Raw genomic sequence first — 13,006 nt, forward strand, 5'->3', positions numbered from 1 at the left:
TCTAAAAAGGAAGGTGGTCCTGGGTACTGGGATCAAAGGTATCATATAATCATTAAAATGTTTTCTGAAATATACTTGAAATTAACTCACTGGAAGTCTAGGTTTAGATTTTGACATTTTAATTTCTTTTGAATATGTCACTTTGTGCAAGCTAGGAACCAGAATCAAACTAAGGCAGTCTAGTCCATTTAGGGATCCAGGCTGAGTCTTGCAATCTTCAGCAGAATGACATCATAATGCAAGATGCTAACAACAGGTTTATAATCTCTAAATAACAACCACTTATCTACATTTTTTTCCTTGGGAAACAGCCAAATTCCAGTCCTTAAAGGCATGATATACAGAACATCTTGATCTACAAAGAACAGAATAACCCATATTTTATGATGGCCAGCTTACTGGTGGCTGACCAAGGACTGGTGAACAGAGGGGTGTTTACCTTCTAGGAACTTGCTCTGAGACTTAAAAAAGTCCTGGCTGCTGTTAATAAGAAAGCAAGTAAAAAATATTACAGATGCACCTACACTGACATTTGATTTGCCAAGGTCTTCCACTAGAACACAAAGTGAGAGATGAGTGTAGGGGTAAGCTACTTAGATGTTTTCAAAATAAATTACTAGTAACATGAAATTTGACATATTAAATTCTTCCATTTGCTACCAGAACTGACAATGAGGACTATTTAAAAGAAATGCTGAACTCTAACATTCTGCACTACACAAGAACCTCCTGCTTTCCCACATCATTAACATTGCTACTCTTCCAAGATACACATTTGTGTGGAAAAACTTATCAGCTTTTGCCAGAGCCAGGAGATGAAAAATAGAGCATGTCCTAATTAGTTATTTTGTAATTGTAAGCTCCGTTGACATCTTGAGGATGGACCCATTCTTTTGTTTAACATCTGCAAACTGCAGAATGCCTTAGCCCTTTGCCAGTATCTGCTCAGTATCTTAAAGCTGGTCTTAGTCCCATCTGTGACTCTTCTCCTCAGGGTTGAGGGTGGGTTAGCTAGTCATCAAAATCTGGAATGTCATCGTAGGAGTAACCCCGGTAGCCTTTGGATGCATAGTAGGCGATGCGCAGGTGGTAAAATCCTGGCAGGAACACCAGGATGCCAATGATCAGGACAGGAACGGCCCGGTCTGCCCCCTAGTGGCAGAAGGAGGCAAACACATTAGTACCATACAAACGATCACTTAAAGCCATAGGTTCAACCCATACATCAGTATTTTACACTCTTCAGAGTATTTTCCTTTGGGTAGTATGCTACCAATGAAACAGGTATACATCTCTTTTCCTCCTTATTATAAAATTCAGAAAAACTACAAAGCACTAAGTATTATAAATAAATTGTCCATCTGCATCCACAGATAGTTCCCTTATTTCCTTCTGTTCTCCATTCTAGTTTCTAGTTGTGAACACACCATACTCTGTGCCTTGTTTTAGTCTCTTAATATAACAAGCAATTGCCAAAGTCTTATGAAAAGTTCTGCACTGGGGGTGGGAGACAGGCAAAATGGGTGAAGATAGTCAGAAGGTACAAATTTCCATTCACAAAGTAAGTTCTGGAGATGCAGTGTACAACATGGTGATTCTAGCTAAAAACACTGTATTGTGTATTATTAGCAAGTTGCTGAGAGTAGATCTTAAAAATTCTTGTCACAAGGAAAAAAACTAACTATGTGTGGTGATGGATGCTAACTAGACTTATTGTGATCATTTCCCAATATATACTATATTGAATCATGTTGTACACCTGAAACTAACACATTATGTCAACTAATGGTGTCTACCATTCCACTGTAATGAATGCACCACAATTTTACTTAACCATGCCCCACCAACTGTTGGATACTTTGGTTGTCTCTCACTTTTTGTAACTGTACAGGATAACACAATAAACTTCTTTTTCTTAGCCTTTCAGATTCTTTCTTTAGCGTATATTCCCATAATCACAATTCACAGGTCAAAGAGGAAGAAATGGTGTTTAGTGTAGGGCTTCAACTATTTGGGGAGTTCCAGGAGGGCAGGGACTTTTGTTCATTTCTAGATCACCACCTGCCCCCAACATATAAATAAATATATTAAATGAATGAATCCACTCTTATAAAATTGCTCTGCCTTATTTTTAGGTATAGTTTTAAATGTTTATACAGTTAAGCTTATCCTCCTTTTTCTCTGTGATCTTTTTCCAATTAATTTTTTTTCTTTTTCTTAAAGATTTTATTTATTTATTTGTCAGAGAGAGAGAGCGAGTGAGAACGAGCACAGGCAGACAGAGTGGAAGGCAGAGGAGCAAGGAGCCCGATGTGGGACTCGATCCCAGGACGCTGGGATCATGACCTGAGCCGAAGGCAGCTGCCTAACCAACTGAGCCACCCAGGCGTCCCTAATTTTTTTTCTTTTTATTAACATATAATGTGTTACTTGCTTCAGAGGTACAGATCTGTGAATCATCAGGCTTACACATTTCACAGCATTCACCATAGCACATACCCTCCCTCCCCAATGTCCATAATCCAGTCACACTATCCCTTCCCCTAACTACCCAGCAACCCTCAGTTTGCTTCCTGAGTTTAAGAGTCTCTTATGGTTTGTCTCCCTCCCTGGTCCCTTTTTGTTTCATTTTTTTCCCCTCCCTAACCCCCAAGAACTCCCCCACTCTCCCTTTCAAATTCCTTGTATCAGAAAGATCATATGGTAATTGTTTTTCTCTGACTGATTTCACTTAACATAATAACCTCTAGTTCCATCCACGTTGTTGCAAATGGCAGGATTTCATGATTTTTTAAAAATAATTTATTTTTTAAATTAACATATAATGTATTATTAGCCCCAGGGGGATTTTGCAGTTTTTGATCGCTGCATAGTATTCCATTGTATATCTATACCATATCTTCTTTACCCATTTATCTGTTGGTGGACATCTAGGTTCTTTCCAGTTTGGCTATTGTGGACGTTGCTGCTATAAACATTTGGGTGCATGTGCCCTTCAGATCACTACATTTGTATCTTTAGGGCAAATACCCAGTAGTGTGATTGCTGAGTCATAGGGTAGCTCTATTTTCAACTTTTTGAGGAAGCTCTATACTGTTTCCCAGAGTGGCTGCACCAGCTACCAACAGTGTAGGAGGGTTCCCCTTTTTCCACATCCTCGCCAACATATGTCATTTCCTGATTTGTGAATTTTAGCCATTCTGACTGGTGTGAGGTGGTATCTCACTGTGGTTCTGATTTGTATTTCCTTGATGCCAAGTGATGTTGACCACTTTTTCATGTCTCTGTTGGCCAGTTGGATGTCTTCTTTGCAGAAATGTCTGTTCATGCTTCTGCCCATTTCTTGACTGGAGTATCTGTTCTTTGGGTGTTGAGTTTGATAGTTCTTTATAGATTTTGGATACTAGCCCTTTATCTGATAGGTCATTTTTTCCCATTAATTTTAAGTCTTCCCTCAGCTAAGGATTTAAATCCAGTCTAAAAATCTTTAAAAAAAAAAAAAATTATTTATTTGTCAGAGAGAGCAGGCACTCGCACACAACCAGGGGGAGTGACAGGCAGAGGGAGAAGCAGGCTCCCTGGTGAGCAAGGAGCCCAATGTGGGACTCAATTACAGGACCCTGGGATCATGACCTGAGCCGAAGACAGATACTTAACTGAGCCACCCAAGTGTCTCTAAAAATCTCCTTTTAACATGGCTAGTTACACAATGTATACTGGTAGATTATCTACTCAATATAATTTTGACTGTGTCGTTCAAATAGAAATAGAAGTATTTACCTCATATAAGACAATAAAAACTCAGTGAGGTAATATGTGTAAAGCAAGCAGCCTCAGCTGACACAATGACTCAATAAATCCCAGCTTAAAACCAAGGAAATAAATAAAACAAAACAAGGAAAGAGAATTTGAAGGGGCTCTCTCAGCCTAAAGATGGGACTATGTGAACATCAGAAACAATAACAGTCTACAACTCTCACAACTGACATAGTTGGTGCTATTTCTGTTATCTTATTTTTCATTTTCTGCTTTCCTTCTTCTTTTTTTCTTTTGCAAGATATTGACTGTACATCCTTAGTGGGATTGAAGAACTGCAAAGGAAATTTATAGTGCATTTAGCCTTCCTTTACTTAGCATTAACACTCACGCTGGTATTTTTTTTTTAAAAGACGTTATTTATTTTGATTTGTCAGAAAGACAGAGAGAGACAGAGAGTGAGCACAAGGAGCAGCAGGCAAAGGGAGCTGAGCCAGGAGCCCCATGTGGGACTCAATCCCAGGACCCTGGGATCACAACCTGAGTCAAAGGGAGCTGCTTAACTGACTGAGCCATGCAGGCATCCCTGTTATCTTATTTTTTTCAAGATTTATTTATTTGAGGGGCGCCTGGGTGGCTCAGTGGGTTAAGCCGCTGCCTTCGGCTCAGGTCATGATCTCAGAGTCCTGGGATGGAGCCCCGCATCGGGCTCTCTGCTCAGCAGGGAGCCTGCTTCCTCCTCTCTCTCTGCTTGCCTCTGCCTGCTTGTGATCTCCGTCTGTCAAATAAATAAATAAAATCTTAAAAAAAAAAAAAAAAAGATTTATTTATTTGAGAGAGAGAGAGAAAAAGAGAGCGTGCATGTGCACACACATGAGCAAGCTGGGGGTGGGGTAGAGCACAGAGGGACAAGTAGACTCCACACTGAGCATGGAGCCCAACATGGGGCTCAATCTCACAACTTTGAGATCATGACCTAAGCTGAAACCAAGAGTCAGAGGCTCAATGGACTGAGCCACCCACATGCTACCCACAATATTATTTTAAAGCTACTATACGTATAACATAGAATAAGGCAAATAAGTAATGACATCATTATCATAGGATAGATATACCCATACAATATCAAAGAAATTAAGCTCTAATTAAATTAACTCTAATCTTAAATTTGCACTGAAAACTGTTTTCTAAAAAATACCTATTTCTTGGGGTGCCTCGGTGGCTCAGTGGGTTAAAGTCTCTGCTTTCGGCTCAGGGCATGATCTCAGAGTCCTGGGATTGAGCCCCACATCAGGCTCTCTGCTCAGCAGGGAGCCTGCTTCCCTTCCCCTCTCTCAGCCTGCCTCTTTGCCTACTTGTGATCTCTGTCAAATAAATAAATAAAATCTTAAAAAAAAAAAAAGATACCTATTTCTTTTTTTTTTTTTTTTTAAGATTTTATTTATTTATTTGACAGAGAGAGATCACAAGCAGGCAGAGAGGCAGGAAGAGAGATAGAGAAGGAAGCAGACTCCCTGCTGAGCAGAGAGCCCGATGCGGGGCTCGATCCCAGGACCCTGAGATCATGACCTGAGCCGAAGGCAGCGGCTTAACCCACTGAGCCACCCAGGTGCCCCAAAGATACCTATTTCTTGATTCCATTGCTGAAAAGCTCTAGAAACAATCAAAACCGAAGCATGAGCACCACTAATGCCCAGTCTGTGATCTCTACTTCCTATACAGAAACCAAGGCTCAGGCGCCTGAGTGGCTCAGCTGGTTGGGCGACTGCCTTCAGCTTGGGTTATGATCCCGGGGTCCTGGGATCGAGTCCCGCATCGGGCTCCCTGCTCCGTGAGGAGTCTGCTCCCTCTGACCTTCTCCCCTTTCATGCTTTCTCACTGTCTCTCTCTCTCAAATAAATAAATAAAATCTTAAAACAAAACAAAATAAAACGGAACACCAAGGCTCTCTGGAGAAATGGTTGTTTACAAGTTAGGAGACAGGAAATATATAGCTGGGCCTGGGATAACTTTCTGTGCCAGAAAGCAAGAAAGCTATCAAAGGCTACATAGGCCATGTTTAAAAGACAAAGAAGTAACATGAAGGAGTCCTACTGACCAAACATGGAACAGTTTAATACTAAAAAGAATATGGGGGACACTTGTGCGGCTCAGTTAGGCTAAGCATCCGACTCTTGATCTCAGGGTTTTAGGGTTTTGAGCTCAAGCCCCGCACTGGGTTCCACACTGAGTGGGGAGTCTACTCAAAAAAAAAAAAAAGAATATGGACTGTGATTGATTGAAACACAAATATGTAAAAGAAAAAATAGGAGTTTATACTGATACCATTCTCTGACTACCTTTTGCGGTTTTGAGGTTACTAGGTGTATTTTTATAAAAGTTGTGAAGCAGAAAAACATTTTTCCTACCTTCACTATACACATTATATTTTGGGGTAAACAGATGGTAGATTTGAGAAAGACCTTTACAGCAGAATTTCAGCTAATGAACGCAGAAAATGACAGAACTGCATTCACTAGTATAAATGGTAATGGGGAAATTTATAATAAATTAATTAGGCTGAAGGCACTTAAACCCAGCAATCTACCTTAATATCAACTAAAAGCAGGATAACCATTACATGCCTCCTAATGTAATACCACAATTTGGTTCTCAAATTGTGGTTTATGGACCACCAGCATTACCTGGGAACTTGTTAGAAATGCAGATTCTCACAACCCACCTACAGAACTGGAATCTCTGAGAATGGAACTAAGGAATCTGTGTGTTAACAAGTCTGCCAGATGATTCTGATGAACATTGAAGTTTCAGAACCAACCTGCCATAGCAAATACACAGCACCTCCCATGAAATATACTTTCTAAAAAAAAACTATTCTGAATCTAAGCAAGTCTCTAAAACTAACAAAAATATGAAGATCAAAGATATTAATACAGGGGCGCCTGGGTGGCTCAGTGAGTTAAGCCGCTGCCTTCGGCTCAGGTCATGATCCCAGGGTCCTGGGATCGAGCCCCGCATCGGGCTCTCTGCTCGGCGGGGAGCCTGCTTCCTCCCCTCTCTCTGCCTGCCTCTCTGCCTGCTTGTCATCTCTCTCTGTCAAATAAATAAATAAATAAATCTTTAAAAAAAAAAAAAAAGATATTAATACAGCACCTGTAAACTTATATAAAAACTATTACAGATGCATACTGAAGATGCACACTTGAGAATACCAGCAAAATAGAGGTGCCTGGGTGACTCAGTCAGTAAAGCATCAGTCTCTTGATTTCATCAGCTCAGGGCTGTGATATTGGGCTCCACGCTGGCTGTGAAGCCCGCTTAGGATTCTCATTCTCTCTCTCTCCCTCTGTCCTCCACCCCACCACCGCTCCTATGCGCCCTCTCTCTCTCTCAAAAAAGAATACCAGCAAAATATAAATCTGGTATTTGGTTTCCTACACAGGAAAAAAAAAAGTTGGGGGGAATACATGAAGCAAAATGTTTATAACTGTTGATGAATGGGAGACATGCAGGGGTTTAATACATTATTTCATTTACTTCTGTTTTTGAAGTATCTGTAATAAAAAGTGAAAAAAAAAACTCCAAACCAAACTTATTAGTGATTCTCTTAATTAACATCTTTATCCTTATTTATAAAGCAGTCTTTTATAAACCATACAAGGTAAAACGATATTTGCTGCATGTGGATCTCACCTCCACTCTCAATATTTGTAATTAACAGAGTCCTTTGGGACTGATACCTCATACTGCAATGAAAGTTAACTGAATGGGGCATCTCGGTGGCTCAGTGGGTTAAAGCCTCTGCTTTCAGCTCAGGTTGTGATCCCAGTGTCCTAGGATCGGGTCCCGCATCGGGCTCTCTGCTCATCAGGGAGCCTGCTTCCACCACCTCTCTCTGCCTGCCTCTCTGCCTACTTGTGATCTCTGTCAAATAAATAAATAAAATCTTAAAAAAAAAAAAAAAAAGAAGAAAGTAAGAAAGTTAACTGAAGGCACAGTCCTGAAGTTAGATGTTCAAACAAAGACTGCACCAAGTAAGCATCTGGTGACCACACAGTGATTTTAAGTAGTTAAGACCAATGGCAGGGCGCCTGGGTGGCTCAGTGGGTTAAGCCGCTGTCTTCGGCTCAGGTCATGATCTCAGGGTCTTGGGATCGAGTCCCGCATTGGGCTCTCTGCTCAGCGGGGAGCCTGCTTCCTCCTCTCTCTCTGCCTTCCTCTCTGCCTACTTGTGATCTCTCTCTGTCGAATAAATAAATAAAATATTTGAAAAAAAAAAAAAAAAGACCAATGGCAAATCAGATTCACTTCTTAAAAACCATATGCAGCGATTTTATTGCTACAGTGCTACTATTCTCAATTTCTATAATGTCCACAGTTTTTCAGATGTTGGCTATGTTCCCTCTGCAGGACCATATGACCATGACTTGTGATCATTATTAGTTCAGATCAACTTGGGCACTATTAGCACATGTATATAGCCCAAGAAAAAGAACCACCAAACACTCCTTTAGGTAATAAAGATAACATTCTGAAGCTCAACAAGAACTCCAACCAAACCCAATGTAGTAAGGATCAGAGTCAAGAGTCACAAGTCCTGGCATGGTCAGTGGCCCCAGACCTATACAAGCCTCACTGCTTCTCCCCACACATGGAACATCTATGGCACTGCAAAATTATAACAACACATTCTACTCTGGCTACAGCCTTTATCAATCAGAAATCCTCAATGCTAGGCTCACCTTTGCTGTTCCAAACTGTGACAGTAGGAAGACTGCTTGACATCTCAGAAGGAAAATGTCACACACACACACACACACACACACACACACACCTCATAGAAACTGGGACAAGCATGTTGTTGCTCAAAAAAAAAAACGTATGTTTTGTTACCAGAGAACAAAATCTAAAAGAAAACTCTCTTCTTCTTTCTGCTGGAAACTCCTGTACTAGATATGAATATAAAACAGAGCCCAGACTCACACTTTAAGGATTTCATGCACACCCCCACAAACTCTTCAGCTTACCCCTTTGCTGATATAGCCAGCCAGCAGGAGGGAACCTATGATTATGAGAAAGGCCCCAATCAAAAACAGAACTGTCGCAAGCGCAATGGCCTTATACGGGATCTTCGGAGGACTCTTCTTAAACTGGAAGAAAAACAAACAAAAGACATAGCATTATGAAAATACCAGGACTGAAACACTTTAAAGCAAGGAGGATAATAAGAACCAATGTGGTTAGTTTGTGCGTCTTGAAGGAAGTCCTACTACCCACTAGAGCTCTGGGAAAGAAAGGCAAGGGACAAACAGGAGGTGAAGCTCTAATTACTGCTCTAACAGCCACTCGGAGGAGTCCCAGCAGAATGTTACTCTTTCTACTTCTAATTTAATTCCATATACCACTCACCATAAGAAAATATTTTCTCACAAAAACAGAAGATACTTTATGGTCATTCACTGATTAGATATTAGATACTTATTAAGTGCCTGGCACTTGGAAGGCTGTACTAATCTCTAGGGATTCAAGATGAACATCGTGATCTGGAGAAGTAAAGAAAACAAGTGACTTCTGGCATTCAAAGTTAAGTGAGCATACAAAGGTTTTAGAAACAGCTTTTTCTCAAGCATTAGTTGCCCACCCCAGGGATCAAGTAGCCTGACTTGTTAATAAGTTCTATTCAAAGTTAAGATTCAGACACAAGCTTTCTAAGGTTTGCCTCATTTCTGTATCTGACCTAATGGACTAGAAGATTCTCAGATGTGCTTTTAAAAAACAAAACTCCTCTCCTTCAAGTATGGGTCCAAAGAGTACAAAGAGTCATTGATTTGTTTATATTTAAAGGGATGGGTTCCTGCCTCTTCCTCCTTGGCCCTGGTTCCACCTAAACCATTCCAAGGGAAAGTGGGCAGAAGGAGATATGCTACATCATTAAGTATTTTATAAATAACGAATCAGGGTAGGATACAAACTTAACAAATATTAAATATTCTGTTTTACTTACTGTTTGCCAAAAGAATACCTTTAATAAATTGGATCTCATGACATCAGGAAAGAAGGAAGATTCCCACAATCTGTTGGCTTTAGCAGTTAGTTTCTCCCTTAAAAGATGAACTGGCTTTGACTAAAGTGTAAATGAACCAATGACACAGTCCTTAAAAAAAATTCTACTTAACAAAACACAATCTGAGCATTTTCCAGAAAAACTAAATAAAATTTGTAACTACTGGGTTTTGGTGTTACAACTAAAAATTCTTAGAAATGAACAGTGTTTATATTGGTTTGAAACTGCTCTACCAAGGCCTCTCCTTCTGCAAACTACGGCTGAAAGGGTCTCAGAGATAACTGTCCTTCTTGCTGCTGCTTCTAATCCCCAGAGACAGCAAAACCTCCACCTAGAAGGTCTTCCTGCTAACTCAACAGAAACGGAGCCAGCCAGTCTCATTAATTCCCTTCCGCATTTACCTGAAGGTCAATGTAGCCATCGTCTGTGCTGGAGAGCCTTGAGTATTTCACTTTACTACTGGGGATTCCAGTAGCCAGGTTGGTACGAGACGGCATCATAACACACTGACACAGCTACAGTCTGAAGACAAAGAAAACTGTCATTATATGCCACTGACCACAGTGTGTTACATATATTAGAATTTGGGCTAAGATGTCATACTAAGCAACTGGCAATTCACGCCCCACTGCACTTAAAATCTGATATTTCCTTTGACAAAGTGAAAACATTCTCCTATGTACCTTCTCTGCCTTGTCCTGGTAGAATGAAAGTCAAGACACTGACCAAGAAACAGACCTCATGTTTATCTTCTCACCAATATTCCTGTGCCTCCTAATTTTTCCAAACCCTCCACACAGAGCAGGTGGAAGAGTGGTGACTTAAATACAAGTCTGACACCGAAGTCCACATTTTCAGTCATTCTGCTATAGTACTGCCTGGCCCCTGTCCCTGCTTCAGGAAATAGCAAGAGGAGCATAAGCTCAAATGATTCTTACCTGCCAGGGACGGAGAATGGGTGGGATATGGAATACACTCACATTAAGCATTTTGTTGATCCCCCCTAATGGGTATCATTCTTTTATTTATTTTTATTTTTAAATTTAATTTAATTTAATTTTGAAAAGATTTTATTTACTTATTTGTTAGAAGGAGAGGGCACAAGCAGGGGAAGCAGCAGGCAGAGGAAGAAGCAGGCTCCCCACTGAGCAAGGAGCCCCATATGGGATTTGATCCTAAGATCCTGAGATCACCACCAAAGCCCAGCAGAAGGCCAACACTTAACGGACTGAGGCACCCAGGCATCCGGTATCATTCTTTTAATGCAAAAAAATCTGCAGTCTCCAGTAAATTTGGCTATCAGCACTATCACTACTGGTAATCAGCACTGTACCAGTGCCAATTTGTCTGCCTCTCTGCCCCACCCCAAGCACTGAAAGTAGTGATTTCATTTTCCAGATTACTTCTATAGCCTCCTAAAAAAATTAAAAATAAAAATAAAACTTGTTTTTTGCGCAAAATATTCAAAACCAACTTCAGTAATGAAATTATGGCTATTTTGTCACTAGTTTAAGAGGTAGTAGATAAGATAAAAAAAACAATGACATTTAAGTCGGAAAACATTCGTAATTTGATACAATAGACAAATCTATTTTGACTGTGAAGCTATTTCTAAAGGTGACATGGATTTGTAAAGAGAAAATTAAGTATCTCACAATAAGGGCACCATTAAAAAAAAAAAATCCAGAAACCATAAAGACTTTGTCTTCCTCTGGTATGACACTTTGTAAACAATCTTCATTATAATAATGTTGGTTAATAATAACCCACACTTAGATACCAGGTCCTAGTCAAAGTGCTTTCTATATACTTTATCCCAATTATTAATGAGCTGTTTTAAGTGGCCAAGAGTCAACCTAATATACTATGTATAATAAAAATGCTAAAATAATTAGCAATATGATGGAATTGGTGCTAAATGTGAATGTCCCTTTATAGCAATTATATAACAGTGCAGAAATCAAGTACTGGATCCAGTATGTTAATTTATATGCTCTTCTGAAGTTAGTGCAAACTGCATCGAATACCAGGTTTTTAAGTGTTGCGATCCCGATTACATGGTAATCTAAATTAATTCTACAAAATTTAAAGGACAAACTACCGGTATGTGGGGGTTTGAGGGCATTTAATCACTTGTGATTTCTATCGTCTTTATAAAATAAAGTTTACGGACTCTGCTTTACCTATTCACACACCCGCATCAAAATAAAAAAGCGAAGGGTGTGAGGGAGAGGGGCGACGAAGGCTTACTGGTAGCAAAGAGTAAGAATTCTGCAAGAGGAAGGAAAAACGTAAACCGAGGTTTTCAGAGTACCATTTAAGTTCCCCAAAGAATTACTTTTTTTTAAAAACCGGTTCCACCGCAACTCTCAAACTCTCCGAGCCCGCCGGGGCTGCGAGGCTTTAAAAGCATCAGTAAAACACTCAGCGCAGTGCCTAGCATTATGCGCCTCCACACACACTATCTTCCTGCCCGTCTCCAGACCTAGCCAGGAAGACAAATAAAAACCGACGCGAATTTAGACGGAAACAAACAAAACCAGTTTCTGGGAAGAGGCCAGCGGTGGCCCAGGCTGGTGAACGCTCCACACCCAGGACGCGAAGCTAGATTTCGGCAGGGACCGCAGTCTCGGCCCCGCCGGGCGCCTGAGGGGGGCGCTTCTGTTCCCGCCCCGCCGAACACACGCCTTACCGGAGCGCCGCGCCAGGCCGCCCGCGTGCCGACAGCTCGCTCACGGTTGGCAGCAGAAGCGCCTGAGGCCTCATGGCCCGCCTCACCTAACTGCCACCCCTCAGCCGCCCCCTTGACGCCGGAAGTGGCCCGCTGAACGGCGGCGTACCGGAAGTGGCGTCACCGGGAGCGACCTCTATCAGTCCCCTTTCCGGAACTTGTTTTCGCCTTGCGCTAGTAGTAGCTAGTGGTAGTGTACTGCGGAAGGTATCGGCGGCGGGAGTCGCTGTGGCCTGGATATGTTGCCAGGCACCTCCACTGGGTTGTGAAGCTGTCAAGGGTGACGGCTCCCGGAGTCCCAGTCAGACTCTGGGTGAACCGGCTACTTGTTTCTTTCCCTGATCCCTCGGGCAGTGTTGGAAGCTGAGTGGTACCCACAGGAGACAGAAGCTGACAGTGAAGCTAAGGATGACTGGAGCTGGCAGGACTCCTAGTCAGTGTCCACGGCTGTAGCC

At 41.3% G+C, this 13,006-nt stretch overlaps 1 protein-coding gene across 1 annotated transcript; it reads right to left on the reverse strand.

Annotated features, from left to right (window-relative positions):
• Positions 1 to 102: 102 nt before the first annotated feature.
• On the reverse strand, positions 103 to 12,672 carry TMEM230 (transmembrane protein 230). Its single transcript, XM_059133884.1, has 4 exons — positions 12,513 to 12,672; positions 10,222 to 10,342; positions 8,784 to 8,906; positions 103 to 1,152 (listed from the first exon to the last, which is right to left on the reverse strand). Exons 2-4 carry the CDS (start codon positions 10,318 to 10,320, stop codon positions 1,012 to 1,014), a joined length of 363 nt encoding a protein of 120 aa, XP_058989867.1. The 5' UTR covers positions 10,321 to 10,342; positions 12,513 to 12,672; the 3' UTR covers positions 103 to 1,011.
• Between the last annotated feature and the right edge of the window lie 334 nt (positions 12,673 to 13,006).

Source organism: Mustela lutreola, chromosome 9 (genome assembly GCF_030435805.1).
Source record: "Mustela lutreola isolate mMusLut2 chromosome 9, mMusLut2.pri, whole genome shotgun sequence".
Lineage (NCBI taxonomy): Eukaryota > Metazoa > Chordata > Mammalia > Carnivora > Mustelidae > Mustela > Mustela lutreola.